Genomic DNA, 19,590 nt, shown 5'->3' with positions numbered 1-19,590 from the left:
TGTCTCCTTCACCTGGTTGTCGTTGAAAAATCAAAGATTTGATTGTGGTTTCTGCAAGCTCACTATGGATTATAGGTCAAAAGTTGAATGAACGAGTACTTGCGTCCTTTCGATTTATTACAGGTTGGGTCGTTGTTGCCCACAACACACTAGCTTTCTGCTAATGAAACAAATATTGAGACAAATATTATTGAGACAAATTCAGCTCCATACTTATGCACTATGCACAACTTTTATATAGCGACTAGCCTAAAACATTCAGGCTGAAGGGAGGCCAATTACGCTCACGTATTTCTTAAAGTGACAGGCACTCAATTACACCTACTCATCACCAATGTGCTAATTAATATTCGCGGTCCGAGTTGCGGTCGGGTTGATTAAAATATTGGGCGACCGCGGGCCGCTTGTGCCCAAAACCGCGCAACACTAGTGTGTAGCCTACCCATGTGTGTGTATGTGTGCTTATGACATTTGGTGGCCGTTTTAACCTTGTAAACGTCATTTTTCGACCAGTTTTATTTGATTCACGTGGGGGTGGGGGTGGGGTGGGGGGCCTCTGGAAAAAAAAAAAAAAAAAAAAGTTTAAACGTCAATATTAAGTATTCAAATTACTCAATATGTTTAGCTACTAGTAAATTGCTATACATTAAAAAATACATTATTAACTAAATACACTCGAATATGAATATGAATTTAAAAATATATGAAATAGAAACATATCACATAAGCCATCATTTTCAGTGTGTGTTTGTGCGTGTGGAGAGAGTCAAGGAGAATCTAGGATGTCCACTGTTGTGAATGATCCCACTACAGTATATATTACTGACAGGGTGGTGGGGGCCCCAAAATCAAACACATTTTTAAAAAAGTATCGAAGAAGTATCAAAATCGCAATTCTTGACTTGGTATCAGAATTGACAGTAGGTTCCATACAGATGAGTACCGAATGTACCAAATGTACTCTTTAACAGTGATCAACAGAATGTACCAAATGCACTCTTTAACAGTAATCAACAGTAGGTGTTTGTGTGGGAACTTGAATTTGAAACATGGTCCGCAAGCATACACATATTAAGTGGTGGATCATATGTCAGTTTAGTCAACTGATGTCAAAAAAACATTTTCAAAATACTATTCCCATTGTTTATTAGCAATATTGTTAGCAGTACCTACAGACTTACTGTAATGAAAATGAACTGAACCGTGACTTCAAAACCGAAGTACACATGGAACTGATTTTTGTGTACCGTTACACCCCTAGTAGACATTTGTAATGTAATGTAATGTACAGTATGTACACCTGTATAAGAGATGAGAAAGAATTGGGCTCTATGCAGGAGCGGGTCCTTGTGGCAACTGGCAAATGTTAAAGAGAATTCACCTGACAAAGGAGAAATAGCTTTCAAATTATTTTCCACTAAATAATTTTTCTATGCGGACTACTTGAGGGGAGGCAGGGCAGTCAGGCTACAAAACTCCAAATTCCCTCACTTTTGACCAGGGTCTTGATAAACACACCTATTTAGATTAGTTTGTCTCATCAGCACATACTCGTCCTGTTACAACATAGTGTGTGTGTGTGTGTGTGTGTGTGTGTATGTATGTATGTATGTATGTATATGTATGTATGTATGTATGTATGTATGTGTATATGTATGTATGTATGTATGTGAGTGTGAGAGAGAGAGAGAAAAAGAAGGAAAAAGTTGACAGCACATCCAAGTGCTTACAACATGAGCTGTATTTAAAAAAAAAAAAAAAAAAGTCACCCATTGTGAATCAGATTGTGACATTGTTCTATCTCAAGACTAGGACTGGTGAGGAAATTGATTACACTGAAGCAGCACTGAACAGAGAAAATAAAAGACATAGAAGCAATCAGTGTTTCTTTGGGGATAGGGCTTTTTAAAAAAAAATGCCAGGGCCAGGGCTCTCCATGCCATAACAATGCAACATACAAGAAAAGTGCATATAAAAGGAAAGAAACAAACCCACTGAACTCTGAATCTGATGCCCTTCTAGAACAGCCCTTTAGGCTTTTCCATCACTGCGCCATCAGTTTGTGACAAAACATCCGATGTTGTCTACAATGAATTCTGCAACATTTTTGTGATCTAGCTGGATCATTTTAAATATTCAGTCTTGCAAAACTGCATTATCTTCCTGGAAGTATGTTGTCCTCTATAGATGTGCATGAAGTTATACCAAAGTCCTTTTACGCAAGTCCCTCCACTCGGCAGCCATATTGCAACGCTTTTCGGGCACTCATCGGGCATCCGTTTTGGCAGAAATGCACGTGCACAAGGCTTCACGACACCATTCTTGCTCAAGCGGCGAGATCACAACACAGGATTGGCAAGTGTCTTCACAACACACCACATTATTGGCTCAATGTATTCACAACACAGCACATGATTGGCTCAATGTTTTCACATCTCAACGTTCTGCTGCAGAAGGGGTGTGACCTGCGTAGACAACTGCCATATTGGCGTTTTAAACTAACCCCCATGTATTTCTATGGAGGATTTTTTGAGTGCTGTGTCGCCTCATTAGAAAGTCTCTGGTTATACAAAGTCATCCAAATAATTGACCCATGACAAAACACTCTTAAACAGCTTTCCCATGTTATATGACCGCAGCCTCACTGCTTAGAAAAGAAAACAAAAACGATCATGCATGAACAATGAGGCGTGGTCAGTTTCGAAATCAGAAAGAATTGCAATTCACAGTAAGAACTGTTATCAGTAAGTAAGTGATGAATTCAGCAATAACTGTGGCACCTTCATTCCTTATCAGTGATTGAGTGGATCAAGATAACATTGCAGGGAGGGACATGAAGGGGTAAACTTCAGGAGGTGAATCAACTCATGTTCACCCAATCTCTTATGACCAGGCTGGGTCGGGCAAATCAGACGCATGTATGCTTACACGCCTCCAAACGCAGGGCTGAACTGTAGTGATCTCTAGTGCAACAGGGGAGAAATGTATGTTTAATGTAGTCTTTGAAGGTTCTTAAGCCAACCAGAGAGTGGGATGCCCATTTTCTAGGGATAGCAAGGTACTATCTGCCATTGCAAAGCAATGTCAGAGTAGGTCTTGCACTTTTGCTTGTGGGTAAGACAGACCGTCAGGAACATTTACAAGCAAGAGCGCTCAGAAGAGAGTAATCTCAAATACAAAGTAGCAATGAAACTGGGTCACTGAATAATTAGATCTAACAACTTAATAGCCCAAAATAGCTCTACTGCCACAGCTTTTGTCAAGTAAAATAATAGCCATCAAATTATTACTGTGAATATAACTAATATCAATATCTTAAAAATCTGTGTGTAAGTTTTCTTAAGTCAAGAGAAGAGGGGAATTTCATGTGCACCGCCTTATTTGTTGTGAGTAGTCATGGTAACAAAACAAATGAGACAACATCGATACTTGAAGCCAAAGCCAGAGGGAGGGGCAGGGCCGGACCAGTTCCAGCACAATGACTCTTATCACTAAGTAGTTGCACTTCATGACTTTCAGAATGCCTTATCAGGTCCAAAAGGTAGCTTGGACTTCTCAGGAACAACCCAGCTGGTGAGCCCATAACCTTCAATGGAGCTCCAAAATTGTAACCAACAATACAGGAGTTACCTAGGTTTATTGAGAATATACCACTAATATGGTCACTGCTGAGATGACGTGAAACAAGAGGAACATTTACAACAGGGGTACATTCTCCCCCTGATCCACCACTTGCCTTCAATGTATTAATGCTTTCAAAGAATTCAATCTTTTGCCCAAATATTTCCTCACTTTTCATTCAATGTGCAACAACAGCGACAGGAGAAGAAAAAAAAAAATAAATAAATAAATAAAAATTTCAAAGCAGACAATTCTGGCAGACAAAGGAGACTGGGTGTGCATCTTGCACGTGTTCACAACTGACTGAATCAGGGTTTTGTTTAACCAGTGGTCCGCGGCCCACTTGTGGTCCGTGAGGACATTGCTGTCGGTCCCTGACCATGGATTCAGTAATGTAGTTGCAATGTGGAAATCAGTATTTTTATTCAGTGGTGGTCCTGGGGTTGCGTAATTAGTCAGAATGGTGGTTCCTGGATCACAATCAGTTGAAAACTCTTGGTCTGAATCATCGGAGTGACAAAAAGAGTCCCTGAGGTCACTTCAAAAATGCCCTCCAAACAAAAGTAGGGAGTAAGTAAAGGGTACCTGAGCCCTTAAGGCAGAGACATTTTTCACCCACAGAGGGGGAGGACAAACTTGTTTCCCCTTATGAGTCAAACATCAAATCTCCAATCTGCCTGTGTTTATGTGATTACACCACTGTCTGAGAGCCATGACACACACAGACACAAACACAAACACAAACACGACACCTGAGTCACATGCAACAGTTGACAGCAAATAATCAACCAGACAAGAGGAGTTGTGATGATACGTGATAAGACAACTATGATGTAAACTCTGACAAGACATTTGCAGTAAATTGGACATTGAAATGATCATTTTCTTGATTGAAATTATCATTTTATTACAACACAAACATCATCTAATTTTAGCTATTTTCACTTTTTTCTACTTTAAAAGAATCACTTCATGTAACCACGTAACATCATGCTAAAACAGCTTTCATTTTTCATCTCCACTGAGAAGGGGGTTTAAAAACATGTTAAGGAAGGTGGGAATGGTTGGGAGGAAGAGGAAGGAAGGAAAGAGAGATTCTGAAATGATTCCTCAGATCACTCCCACACAGCAACTCCAGCCCAAAACCATTGACAGATGTCAACTCAGGACATAATGCAATACACTGCCAAAATACACATCAGCAGATTCATCCTACTCACTAGTACAAGACTGTAAAAGAGCTTAAATGACTGAACTACTCCCTTGTCTGTCTGAGATGAATCAATTGAAAACAAGATTCTGAGATTTTTAATTCATTAAAACATCCATTGTTTTTACTTAAATTAGTTCACATTGTCAGACACATATACAACAAAAGTGAGTATACCCCTGTAGAATATCAGTTACATGTCCGGTGACTCAAAATTGTCTCACCTTACAATACTTTCATCACTTTTGAGGAACAGTTGGGTAGTTACACTCATAAAATGAATGTGTGGAAAATAACACAAAGTGTATTGTGTTTAAAACATATCTGGACAAACATATATATGTCCAGATAGGGACAACACAGTTTGTGTTGTTTCTAACACATTCATTTTAAGAGTGTACTCTTATGTAAAATTAAAAATAGTTTAGTTATAAAATCTCACACCCCACAGCAGCAACTCAATGCAACAAGGTCAGTACACTTTACTGAGATTCAAAGCACATTTTTGAGATCCATTCTTCAGAGATAATAAGCTGGATGGGATGAGAGTACAACCCTCTGACAAATACTGCAAAGGTGTTCTTTTGGATTCGTATTAGGCAACATACTTGGCCAGGTCATAGTTTTCACTCTTTTACTTCTTTAGAAACACTGGCAGAATCAGCAATTGGCTTTGGAATGTAATGTTAGGCCTACTCCTCAAGTTGAGATTGGGAGTTATCTAGTCAGCCAGTATGCTGGTATATCCACAGATACTTGCAGTCCCATATCACACTCCCAGCGCCATGCTACACTGTCAGGACTATGCATTTACTGTGGTAGTCCTAGCCAGGTTCAGGCCAAACATGCTGGATCCTGTCTGAACTAAATAGCTCTTTGGCAAAACTGCACAATCAAACGTAGGTAAAGAATATATTATGAAGTGAAGCCTGAAGATTATTGGGAGCACATTCTCTGGTCAGAAGAGACCATGATTAATTTGCCCAGCCCAGTTGGGGTCCAGCATGTCTGGTCTGAACCTAGCTAGGACCTTCTTGTCCCCTACCTGAACAGATTTTTCTGAATGCATGGTAAACTTGTTAAACCATAGGATCCTGTTTTGTTTGTTAAAGGATTCTGTTTTGTTTGTTAAACCATAGGATCCTGTTTTTTACTAAGAGTAAAAAAAAATATTCCCTGAGGACATCTGTATTATCAACCACAAACTGTGATAGTAAAATAAGGTCACCAACAGGTTTAATTCCTTATGGGTCTCAACGATCACAAGTGAAAGTAGACATGAAACCAGAGCATAACTAGTTTAACTACTACCATATAATGCTTCTGCATCTTCAAACTAGGAAAATGATATAGACAGCTGCAAAGGTGCAGAGTTGTTTATAGCTACTGTATGCCATCCAATTGCAACTGAGCAACAGGAGAGAGGGATTCTGTCCCCTTCAGACCTGCTGAGGGGAGCGGTCACGCCACCCTGGCTACCTATCCAGCCTCAGGCCCAAACGCTGAGAGCAAAACAGCATGGAATAGTTAGTTGTCTGAGGATAGTGAACAGGGATTTTAATGGTGAATGAGTGACTGAAACAGATCAGCTTTTGTTCAAGGGCACACTTAATGTACATTAATAAATAAAGAGGACAGCCTACATTGTGGGACACTGAGTTTTGATGTTGGAGGACAGCACAAAGCCCAATTGTCCACACTAGCAGTAGCTTACATTTCACATTTCATCTCTATGAGGACACTGGCATAAATTGCTTTCCAATTCCCCTTCCTGTACATGAGTTGACTTAAGACAACAAATTTGAATTTGGGGGAAATTACATTGATTTACTCCAACATCTCATATGGGTTATTTCCTGTGGTTTTACACATTACCTCAGCGCTGAGGTCATAACTCAGCAGCTGGGTGAAACCACATGACGTTCCTTCTAACTGATCTGCAAGATAATTACTCCTGTTGGCTCTTAGAAGAGCACCGTAACAAATAGGATTGACTGTGTAAACCCTCATGTGAAATATTCAAGTGGAAATGTTTTAATTCAACAGGGTTTAAATCCTGTACAAGTCTGTGGAATTACGGCGGTCAGCACTTTCCAATCTTCAGCAAAACATTTATCGTTTTGCTGTCTAAAACAGTTGAGTACAATCTGAGAAGAAAGCAAACCCTGCACACTAAATACTATCGCTCTACTGTACATACCCCGCAGTGAGAGATATTTCATTTTCTGATCCCAGTATGCTTTTAATCATCAACTCAACACACCAAAACAATTGCCTACCCATTACAGTCACTCATGCATGCTGACAAACTTGACTAACTAAAATGTGGCCTCTCTGAGTGGTGGTGGCATGTGAACTGGGCCTGAGAAACACCATTACAAAGGAGAACAATGCGTGACTACTGTTGTGTGTACACCCAGAAAAACAGCAAATCATTAACCTGGCATTTATTTAGCAAAGATGTCATATCTGGCCTGCGTGCCTGTTCTTCTCCCGAGGCTGGGCTTCTAATAGTGACATCATCAGGGACAGTCTGAGAAAGGCCCCTGTGGGTTTGTACTTGTACCTAGCGAGCGACATACTTCTAGTATGACATCATCCAAAGCTCTTCTCAGCCAACAAGAGTGGGCCCAGAACAAAGTGTTTCACCCTAAAGCCCCCATTAGTAGTCCAGTCAGGCCCTTCACAACTATACGGCTTTGACAAAGCCATGGCCAAAGCCATGCAAAACAGACACGAGACCATCTGGAGAACAATGACAATAATGCCAAATTACACACATGCACAAACACATAAACAGAGCAAGACAGGAAAACACTACCCCCTCCGAGTTCCACTGGAAGCCAAGAGGTGGGGGTGGATTATGGGCCATTAGGAATCTCTGTTTAACATAGCACCCAGTTCTGGACATCAGAAGGAACAAGCTGGCTTGAGAATGGAGTCCCTGATCTCACCAGAAAAATCTGCATTCCAAATCATAATGGCCCCCCAATTAAAAGCCATTAGACTAATGCCTTTTGCTCAAATTACTGCATATTTACATCATTAGGCATTTTACTTGCGAGGAAAAGAAAATCCAAGGGTAATACAAGGAGGATCTTAGACTGCAAAAAAAGGAGCACATGGAAAAAGTGAAGTTGTTTTATGACACCAAGAACAAGGATTGCACTTGGGATTGTACTATTCAATGTATGGCTCATGAATGTATGGAAAGGCATTTAAAGCCAGGAGCTTTAAGTGTGTCAAGTCACACTTCTCTGATTGCATCTGTTCAGTGAGCCCTTACTTGTTCTCATGGGGTTTTTTCTTAACTCCCACTGAACAGGAGAAATTAAAACAACTGAAACATGTTGCCAGGCTTGTTTTCCTGGCCAAGGCACTGGCCTTACACGGCTTTTCCACCCTCCACCTCCCTCCCACTCTTTCCTGCAATCACATCATGCCTTTGCAATATGATGGGAACATCAACTCCCTTTCATCTACGCTGGAGTGCAATTCCCAGGAACACCAATGCTTCTCATTTGAGATCTCCCCTACTCTTCATTACAGCACACTTATTTCAAGGAGATGACATCACTTCTGGTGAAAGCATATAAGATGTTCCCATTTAGTTGCTGGAAGGCCACCAGATGGTTTATATGGTTTATGGCATAAATCTCAATTACACACTCTCAGTCAGAGAGGGAGCTGTGGGGGGAGCTGTGTCTGGAGGAAGGGAAGGGTTTTGGAGGAGGGCGACAGCGCTCACACAGCTCTCTGTTGTGGCCATGACAGCTGGGTGAGGAGCTCAGTCCTGTAGGGAGAACAGCCAAAACAACCTTCTCGACAAATGCCTTAATTGCTGTTTTCTGTTCATTTTCTGTTCAAGTTATTGCACTGTCAATATCTTGTAAAACAGGTGGGATAGCAACATCTAAATGTCTCGCTTCTCTAGCATCAGGCTTTTTATTGTAAGCTAAACCAAATCAAACAAGTGAAGCGAGCTCAGGTGGCCTGAATGACTAGGCACTGTTGCTTACATACCTATGGTTGATCATCTATCCATCTGGTATAAAGGCCGCAGAGGATCTGATTGGTCCGCACAGTTCTGAAGTATTCATAGAAGCTTCATCTGAGGGTGTGTGTGTGTGTGTGTGTGTGTGTGTGTGTGTGTGTGTGTGTGTGCACCTGCACCATACGCCGGCAACCCAGGTTCGATTCCCGCCCTGTGGTCCTTTCCGGATCCCACTCCGACTCTCTCTCCCACTCACTTCCTGTCATTCTCCACTGTCCTATCTAATTAAAAGGCATAAAAAAGCCCAACAAATATACTTTAAAAAAAAAAAAAAAAAAAAAAAAAAAAAAAAAACACTGGGAGATATAATGACTGAGTGTGCTTTACATCCTCCCATGCTCAACACAAGGCCACGGTCCGAGTTATAGCTGGAATATCATCCCTGTCAATAACCTATTTTACGAGATGAGGGCATCTGGGATGGGTCTCAACTTTACTAGACTTACTTAGTGGATTTTAAGTGGCCAGTCCTGGAAAGTTCATAAAGGGAGTTGGCTTTCAGAGAAAAATGATGAGCATCTTGTCTTTGACTGACCCCTCTCCGCTTTCAGCTTCTTCTGCACTTCTAATTGGTACCCTGTGCCACCACATAGCCTCTGACTGCTTGGCCAAGGGGAACCTCGCTCAGCCACTTAGTCGGTCCTCCCCAGCATTTACCTCATCCTTTATTCGCCACAAAGACCAGAGGAAAACATTTTACATGCGGTTACAGCAATGCTTTTCTAGCAAACATGCACAGTTGCTGATGAACTGCACAACACAGATGAGAGAGTCATACAAAGAGTGATGCATAGCTCAGAAAATGACCTAGTTCTCCTCCATCTAAATATGGGGTTTTTGCTATGACAAAAACAAAAGGCTTACTGCTGTTAACAACTGTACTCTGTTCCAACTGGCTATGGAACATAATTCACATTAACATTGGCCTGACAAGGAGTAGTAGAACGTGTGACTTGTTTGTCGATGACAAGCAATTTCCTTGAAAACATTATAAGGATCACTGAAGTCACCACTATCAGTATTTCAGAATCATCCTTATATGAACAACATGAGGGCCTACTGGTTATCAATTTAAAAAAAAAAGAAAAAGAAAAGAGAAATCAAACAAACAAGGAATCAAAGAGCATGCTAGTCTTCCTGGGGCATTTTCTGTGCACAACTGATGTGGCATTAATGGCTTGGCAGATAGCTAGTGGCAGGCCTTCCTGAGCGGTGTTGTGTTACACACTCTGATGGCCGTGTACAGAGAGCTCCTCTATGGAGGTAAGTGTAACCCCAGAAGCCCCCTTTGTGGGAGCAGGGGAATACAAAACATACAGAAGCCAGCGCAGCTTGCAGACATGCAGGGAGTAACACATCCCCCTCACTACACGCCTTTGTGGGACACAGCTGACTAATGTCTCTGATGGACAAAGGGCACTTCTTGGTCTCAGTTTTTCATTTTCAAGATAGCAATGGTTAAAGAGAACAAACACCAAAGTAGATAAACACAAGGTGAAGTCAGAGGGATTAGGCTAAGCCCAGATGTTTAAATTTAAAGGGATCAGTTTTTTTTGTTTTCATTTTTAAAAAAGGCAATACTGATTCATTTTAAAATAAAATCTGTTGATCCATTTACGAGATAAGAGACAAATAACTACAGCAAATGATAACCATCCATAGCAGTACGTTTTGTATTTTAACACCTAACACCAGACTGGAATCATGCATTGCTGAGTTAAATCAAACTTTCTTACTGAAAGCAAAAATTGCAAAATGTCCACATGGGAAGCTGCTCAGATAATGTGCTGATCTTCCTCTAATGTCTCCTTCATTTTTAAAGACATACAACAGCTTTGAAGCTTTTCCTCCTAAACTGATGTCATCCAGCTCCAATTGAGCATTTTATAAAATGTATAAATATCTACACATCCTCTAGCACCATGACTGACAGTCCAGAAAAATGAGACAACAATTACCAATTTTGCACACTGATGCATGAAAATGCCTGCTCTCCAATTCAAATCATTACATACCAATAATGGGTACAGGATCACTGAGAATACTGATAAAGTGTTGCCACCTCTAATGCTGATTGCTAGCACAGCGCTTACTAGTATGCCATCAGTTCCAAGGGTACAATGGCACAACAGCCAAAAATACACACCCAAATTCCCTTTGCCATTTCCATAAAGACAAATTAGATTACTGAACAACTTGTTTGATGCTTATTTAGTTCTTCATAATATGCATGTACACATGGGCTCACACAAACACACAATGCTGTCAGTCCTGTGGGACAGATTCAGCAGAGACGTGACCTGCAGTAAAGCTGCCTTTTGGCCTGTAAGGGAGGAGGTACTGCACTGGTATCTTAGTGAAAGCATCTGGAAAATGTGTACATCCAAGAACAGCTCCAGCTCAGGCTTTTGGGGAGGGGTTTCTGTCAACAAAGTTGATTACCTCATTGTGGAGAGTGCAAAAGGAGCCTTTGTACAGATAGTATGACAGAACAGTGAAACATTAACTTTTTAGGTTAGCAACCCACTGCCACAGTCCAAGAACCAGTCAACATTACAACCAGCACACAATGCTGAGATTCACTACTATGGTAAGGATGACGCAACATCTTAAATTCATCAGCTCACCAAAAGGCTGACAACTATACCCCAACAAATAGTGAAACTTGTGAACTTGTGAAATAGTGAATAGTTGCTCATCATTGATTTCTGCCATTACTGGAACTGGAGTGAGGGTCCAGTGCAGCAGTCCAAATCCACCTCACTGCCTGGCTACCATACAAACCCAGCAGCTGTCCTGACCTGATATTTCTCTCTTCTTTTTTAGGAGGGAAAACGTCTATTGCCAAATCCAACCAACAGAATATGGTCAGGACTAAGGTAATGGAAACAGTTAAGTGATGGGGAAAGCGTAGTGTCAGTCAGATGAACAAATGAGAACAGTGACACACACACACACACACACACACACACACACACACACACACACACACACACACACACACACACACACACACACACGATGGAGGAGAAGGGAAGTGAGGTAAGACTCAGGTCTGTAATCCAGGCTAATGGCAGTGAAGCAAAGGGCTTTCCTAGGCAGACATCACCTTTCTGGCAAATACATTCCTCACAATCTGTGGCCTAGCATGACAGTGAATATTATTGTTGTTGGGCAATGCTATGGTAACGTAAAAATGTTTAGCTGTGAAAGGGAGGTTCTTAGCACTTTCCTCTGACACTAACCCTTCTGACTCCACACTGAAAAGGTACAGAGTCCCGCAGATTATTTTCAATGGCTACACAACGTGGGAACATAGATGGATACAAAACAAATCCTAATGCAGATGAACTGGCTTCTACAAGAGCCTGGACCAGTGTGACAACCTAACCTGTCAACTGACACTGAAACTGAAGGTATGGCAAGTGAGAGTTTAACCTGGAAAGGACAGTACAATGTATTTGTTGTACTGCTGTGATGCAACCCTCTGCCAGAGTAGCAACATGTATCCTGGAGTGACCAGACCTGCTGTACAATTGTTCTCACTAACACAGTAAAGGTATTTCACACTCAGATGTCACTGAACAATGTTGAAGTGTGTTGCAATCTGAGGAGAGGAATGGCCAATATGTGACATGGTAGTACAGGCATTTCCACCTCTGCAGATATTATAGAAAAACCCCTTCCTGTCTTGGGTTCTTCCACGTAGGAGTCTTCCTGTGGTCGTGGCTAAAAAGGTCTAGTCAGGTGTGGCCTGTCTGTCTACCCTAGGTCACTTCCTCTTCCTCTCCTACAATTCACAAAGGAGTAAGACAGGCCAGTGTGGCCAAGTGCAATCCACTAACAGGACTGACTACTTGCAAACTGACTAAAAGGCTGGGGAGCATCCAAACATGTCATCAATGCTAGCTTGCCTCTTTAGGGATTATTTAAAGCAGATGTATTCATTGGGAGTTGCTTAACAGGGAAAGCAATAGAGTGGAGATATCTTACCTTGACTGATATGAAGAATAAATCTTAAACAAACATGCATGATAACATGATCCAGGCATGGTCACTGGACTTGAATCAAGTGAGCTTAGTAATTGAATAATCAACAACACTGCATAAATGTACAAGTGTAACATAACTGCATCAGTGGTGTGTGCGTGTGTGTGTGTGTGTGTTGGGGGGTTCCTTCACAGGGCTGGTCTTAACGAGAATGCCAGAGCGGTATGATTCGTGCACATGATGGGGCCTCTTGCCTCAGTTGTATCCCCAGGAGAATGGAGACAGCCAAGAAAGAGAAAGGGCCTGCTTGAAAATGACTATGTTGCTCCACTATACCTCTCTGTGTGTGTGTGTGTGTGTGTGTGTGTACACTAAAGGGAAAAAACACACACATAATGCTACTAGTACCAATACTAAACTGTTACTAAACTAACACTACTAGTAACAGTACTACTTGACTGACAGATAGAAAAGGAACTGTTGATAAAACAGTAGCAGCACAGAAATATGACACTAAAGCACACCCTTATATATAAACAACCATGGCACCCTGGTGCAACCATTGTAAAGAGAATATGAATTAACATTTTGCTTGTTAATGAGAACATGTAATGAATGAGTGGTATACATTTTTCCTCTTGTATCTTGATATAGCTTGATGTGCACGCTCAGTCAAGGCTAGATGGATAAAAACATGCCTCAGTCAAGACTTCTTTGTTCCAATTCATGTCTTTCATCATGTAACAGTGAAACACTCATGATCAAGAAGGACTTCAGACAGAATTTCTTGTTTGAGAACACTGTGCAAATTATTTCCATACACCGTCTTCTAATACTTGGGTATGATTTGTTAAGATAAAAATGTATATAAATTCAGTGAAACAGCTGACAGATATAACGTATAGCCCTACAATTAGTACTGCTAAGCCTGATGCGGATTTCAATTGTGCTGTAAATGGCCCAAGTAACTTATGTCCAACTTTAAAACTAAAAACATCTCCTTGTGGACCTCTGTGAATTAAACTGATCTATGTGATTAAGCTCAATCCAACCCAGAGAGGAAATTCTCACAAGGAGAAACAAGCAAGTACAGGAGAATCAGCTTGTGAGGATATTTGAATGTGGAAAATTACAATAGAGTAGGTGAGGTCATAAGGCATATGGGTGACCTTACCTGGGTACCCCTCATCTCCGCCTGTCTTTATTTGCTTGACGAGGAGGCACAACATCTCGCAGCTCCACGCCAACCATTACAACCCACAATCTCACTCTAGTCTGGTTGAGAGCTTCACAGTGAGTGGCTCCATACAAAGGAAGCTTTCAGCGCTCCAGACAGAGTCCACTGCACAGGAAATACTTTGCGGGAAACATTCAGTTTTAAGAGAAAAAAAGTTCCCCCCCTATCTCTAGGCACCTGGAGCATCATCTTGTGAAACATATTAGAATTGTCAACCCCATAGAAATGTACGGGGACAGATTGTAATGCCAAGATGGCAGCTGTCTACACACATTCCGCCCCTTCCCACACCAAAAAACATGAAAGTAACCAATCGCATTTTTGGAAATAGCATGATTGACGTTTTGTCTTTTTTTTACTTCCACGCCACCATGGTGCCTACGCAGTGAGCAAGTTCATGTAAATGTCTTTTTTGCTTCATTTTAAACCATTTAATCCAGATTTAAAACACAGACTCGCCTGATGTACTTTTTTATGCCAATATGACCTCTCTATATTTGGAGTTATGTATGCCCCCTATTCATTTAAAAAAGGCCTGATCTTGTTAGTGTTAAATAACTGCCTGAAAACATGACCAAAACGGCCAGTGAGTGGCAAAGCTTGCCTTAAAGAACTTTGGCTGAGGTTAGTGACGTAATACATCAACAATTATCACCCCATATTTACCACTATTACCTCCCATCTCACCTCATACAGGACTGGACTTCTCATGGCCCTACAAATAGTAACAGGCTTTGGAGGAGAGTGCCCTCCAGCCGCCTGAGTCTATGGAGTTTATTCACTCTCTTAATCCCACAGTGTTCATTTCTTCCAGTCAATTTAATGGTCATTTCTCTGTATAACTTTGGAAACTCCAGCCCACCAACGTCAGTTAAGTTATGGTTACAAGTCTGACTCAGCTTTAACCAAGGAGACTCAAAACCAACATCACAAGCCATCTTGGTATTTAAAAGACTAATGAAAACCACATTATTTTCAGTCATAAAGTCTGGAATAGCACAGACACATGATTACAATGCTAACCTTCCTAATAATTTTAACCCTAATGCCTTAGTCAAACAATAGTACAAGAAACAAACATGATAACTAGCCAGCTTTATTATGCTTTGGCTGCTTGAATGTAGCCTACCATTATGCACCATAATGGCCAAGTGAAAAGCCTGGTTATTGATCACCACTCTTGCTGGCATTCATCTATATTTACCACACAGAGAGCTGTAAAAACACCATGGAGCCAGGCAATGGACAGGAAGGTGGTATCATTCAGGATGTGTCTGTGTAAATCCTCATCTGCTGAACCCTTCCATCCTCTTCCTGAGTAAACAGGGGCTATTCACCAGTTGTTCAGGAGGGATTATCGTAAATAGTCCAAGAAGAGGTCAACTGTGATGGTGACTGATGCATTGTCCAACAAAGCACTAGAATTTCAGGCTCATCTCAATGTATTTGTTTAAGTATTTGGAATAAAATCACTGAATGTCCTTTCAATTAGGACGCTTCAGTCTAATCTTTGTGTACTTCTTTACAGTGATGTGACGCTAAGATAAGCAATTTACAATTTTCATTTCTGAATAACTGGTAGGCCAGTAAACTCGAGTAAAAAAGCACTAACAAAAACTAAAATGATGCTTACACAAACCTTCATTCAAAAGTAGCCACTGACGATGATGGCTACAGTGTTAAAGCCTGTCGATGTAAGGCTTGAGATATATTAGGTATGTTGCCTAGGTGATTCTTGCCTACCCTTGTAAAATTAACAAGTCAACATGATTTCACTGGTCCTTGTTTTACAAAAACAAGATAAGCACCTGTTCTTGCAGTTATTTCGGACCAATCACCGTGTGCTGAATCAGGTGCAGCATTTACAATCTGCTGTAGCCTAATGTAGGCTGTGTCAGGTTCCCAGCTATGTCCCTGTTCTAAAACATTGCCTGAGGATAAAAAAAAAAAAAGGTAGGCCTAATAGGTCTTAGGAAAAGACCATGGTGGTAGCTTATTTACCAACCTAATGGACAATTTGTCCTGTTTGATATTTCTGTCTTCAATCAATTAGCAGAGCTGAAACATCCTTCCCTCACTCATTCTCTTGGACAAAAACCTTGCACACAATCGCAACTATTGACAGATACATTTTCACGTGGGTGAAGCAGGTCACTAGCTGACAACATGGCAGACCAGGTTGTAACTGCACCTCGTGCAATGTAACAACACAGAGTTACAAGTTAAAAGTTTCAATGTAGCCCGTCAGTGAAATCCAGACACTTAAGAAACGAATCTGAAAAAAAAAACGATATGCCGAACACAGGTGGCCTACCCTACCTTCCATGCCCCATTTCCTTACCGTTAATAGGACCGTGGTCATTTTGACTAAAGCTACAAAGCAGGTGGTTATAGCTTTCCTCCCTAGTTAAAAGTTGACTAGGCCAATTCTTAAGGAAGGTGTGCAGGGGCAGCCTAATTGTGACAGGTGACTCCTCATCATAAATTTACTTTAACCTTGCCATCAAACTTTTGAAATTGTTGTGAGTAGCTATAACTACCTATGTCGTGTTGGGTCTTAGTTAGTGAAACTGAAACAACAACTGAAACAAAATAAACAAAATAAAAATGGGATATGCTACTTACCGATTGACACCAGGCGAATATTTTCGCGGTCCAAAAATTCAAGTGCGACAGATACATTTTCGAGTTTCATCTGCCTAAAGGTTGGTCTTTGATGGTATTTTCTATACATCTTCTTCTGGCTCAGGACTTCCAACAGGGCAATGAGCCTCAAGCCGTCGCCCAGGTCGATTTGCAGGTCTGCTATCCGCTTGTTAACGCACTTCAGGTGCTCATTGCACCAACGAGTGAAGGTGTTCTGCTGGATCTTTTTCCATGGGGCGTCTTCAGCCAAATCTTTCTCAGTAGCCGGCATACTTTTACCTTTGTGTTACTTTGTCTAATTATTCTGCGAGGCTGGTGATCAAGTGCACGCTGCCTGTGCCGAGGGGTGTTTGAACTGCTTTAGTTCCCACAGCCTCGAGTATTTGCTTGCTCGAAATGACTGCGCCTGCGCAATGTTCCATTGAGAGGAAAAGTTGGATTAGATGACGCCTCTCCGCATGCTGTCCTATACGATGACCATTCGAATGGACTGGAAACGAACACCTTTTTTCGTTCGTAATAGAATTGAAACACTTATCCATGTATTTGTACATGGATACTTATTTTGTGCTATACATTTATTACTATACATACACTCGTTGCATGTATATGTATATATACCTATAATATATATATATATTTATATATATAAAAGGAATACACACACACTATATATATATATATATATATGTGTGTGTGTGTGTGTGTGTGTGTATTCCTTTTGACAAATATTATAACAATATGAACAAGAGCAATCTGCTTTATTTTCAGCTGTGATGCAAAGATCAGCATGATTTCACAAACTTTAAGTGTGAAATCCAACCTGATTATAGGCTACATAGGGGCAAATAAATCAATCCTTGTTCAAATTAACCATGTAGCCTGATTCAGCGGAAACAAAAACTTGTAATGTTTCTTTTGTTTCAGTGGTGAACCACACCTTGATTTGACATGTCCCAACTTCCTGACTTTACATGATCTGTCCCCGCCTATAACCTGACAGAAATGTTTTTTTTCTTTGGATAAACACTTTTTCATTTCATTCACATCTTTTTTCTCTGCACTTCCAGCGCACTGGAGTCTTGACATGACTGGCATGATTCACTTGGGTGGATCAGCATTGCCTCACACTTCCAAACAGCACAAATTGAGTGGACACACCTTCAGCATGAGATATTTAAGTTCTCAGAGCTTTAGTAGGCCCATCTAAATAGGATATTAATCAGTTTTCAGTTGAATTTGTGAGTAATACATGTTGACCTAGCACAGCTAGTAGTGAAAAATGGCTGTAAAAACAGTATTTTACCATCATTGGTAGTATCATATCATGGTAGTAAACATTCATTTGCATCCAGGGCAGGTTTCCTCTTTGATAATCAACTCGATTTTCTGAACATACGGATGCAATTAAACAGTCTGGCAGCCAAGCTAGGATCTAAGGACTCAACACTATGGTGACACATCGTCTGGCTCAGCCTTCAGCAAGACAGAATGATTTGCTCATCATGCCCCACCTCACTGGCCTGTGTCTCACATCTGAGCTCCCCTAAAACAGTTCTGCTGCACAGACGCATCCTGGAACTGACTCATCCCAAATGATACCCCCAGGCCCTCGATAACACCTGTCAACCCAACCCTGTGGCCCCCTCACAGGCGCAATCTTTCTAATGCTACCCTATGTACTCATGACATCAGCCTTTTCAAGCTACTGTGACATCACCAACTTACATCAAAGGCTAAACGACACACGACAGTTAACGACAGAAACGTCTATTTAGGAGTTGGAGGGCTGTGGCTCAGTACCATTGTGACAGAGCTGTGATGAGCAAGAGATCAGTCAGTAGCTGACAAAGTGAAAACCTCCCTTAGTCAAGGAGTGCTGGCATAGCTGCTCACTGCTCTGCAAGTCAATAGAGATGATTCACGCTCTGCAAGGCAGAAATTAGTACCATTTTAGCCTCTTTAGATGAAATAGCCTAAGAACTCTGTAAAGTATGAGTGAATGCTACTATCTCCTTTTACAATCCCACTATAATTTTCTTTACCATTAAAACACAGCATTTTCATCACTCCAATTTGTAAACTACAATCATTTTAGCTTCTTAGGTTCATGTTTTTTCGGACAACAGATCCTTCATTTGTATGGGCTCATTAGACGCATACATTCCTTTATCCATGATTCACATAAATAAAGTAGAGGTTGTAACAATGATTAAAAAGAAACAGTTGGACCCATTTTCCATTTGAGAAGGGCCTGCCACCCTGTGGTCAGGCTTGAACATAGCTAAAAAGCATGTGTTTCACTGAATTAGTGAAGGTCAAGATTTATATTTACTATACACAAGGGTTATACTTCTGAAACAGAACCCTGGATTTCAAACTGAGGTCAATATTCAGTATCAGCTATATTGGTGAGGACTATGAATTAAATATGCTTTGACATATATTCTTCTTTGTGAAACATTTAAAAAATGGGTGTTGAACAATGAACAAACATTGGTCAAGAGAAAACCAACATTAAATCAATATTTGCCAGGATTATGAATAATTTTGTTCCTAGCTATATGTAAAATGTACTGTGTAAGTTAAAACACCTTGTGGAATAACTGTATGAAACAGCAAAACTAGCCCAGCATGAGATTTATTTTTGTGATTGTATTCCCATCCATGCCAACTCATAGTTCACCGACACTGAAAGCCAGCATGTTTTACCTCTCAAGATGCACCCATCCAAAATGTGTCCCCAAATTCCTCCTCCTTAGTCTGAGTAGTCATGTAAACAATTTACCTAAATAATAACAACTCTTATTGTATAGTGTCATTAACATCCGT

At 40.8% G+C, this 19,590-nt stretch overlaps 1 protein-coding gene across 1 annotated transcript in view; it reads right to left on the bottom strand.

Moving 5' to 3' along the window:
- LOC125301421 (filamin-B) overlaps positions 1-17,133 on the bottom strand; it is a 61,405-nt gene extending 44,272 nt beyond the window's left edge. Inside the window, exon 1 of the mRNA XM_048253796.1 lies at positions 16,738-17,133. Within this exon, the coding sequence (XP_048109753.1) occupies positions 16,738-17,029 (292 nt within the window). The 5' untranslated portion in view covers positions 17,030-17,133. The remainder of the gene's footprint in view (positions 1-16,737) is intronic.
- Between the last annotated feature and the right edge of the window lie 2,457 nt (positions 17,134-19,590).

The sequence above is a fragment of the Alosa alosa genome, chromosome 10 (genome assembly GCF_017589495.1).
Source record: "Alosa alosa isolate M-15738 ecotype Scorff River chromosome 10, AALO_Geno_1.1, whole genome shotgun sequence".
Lineage (NCBI taxonomy): Eukaryota > Metazoa > Chordata > Actinopteri > Clupeiformes > Clupeidae > Alosa > Alosa alosa.
The sequence above is the reverse complement of the archived record's forward strand: the minus strand, read 5'-3'. Positions and strand labels throughout refer to the sequence as shown.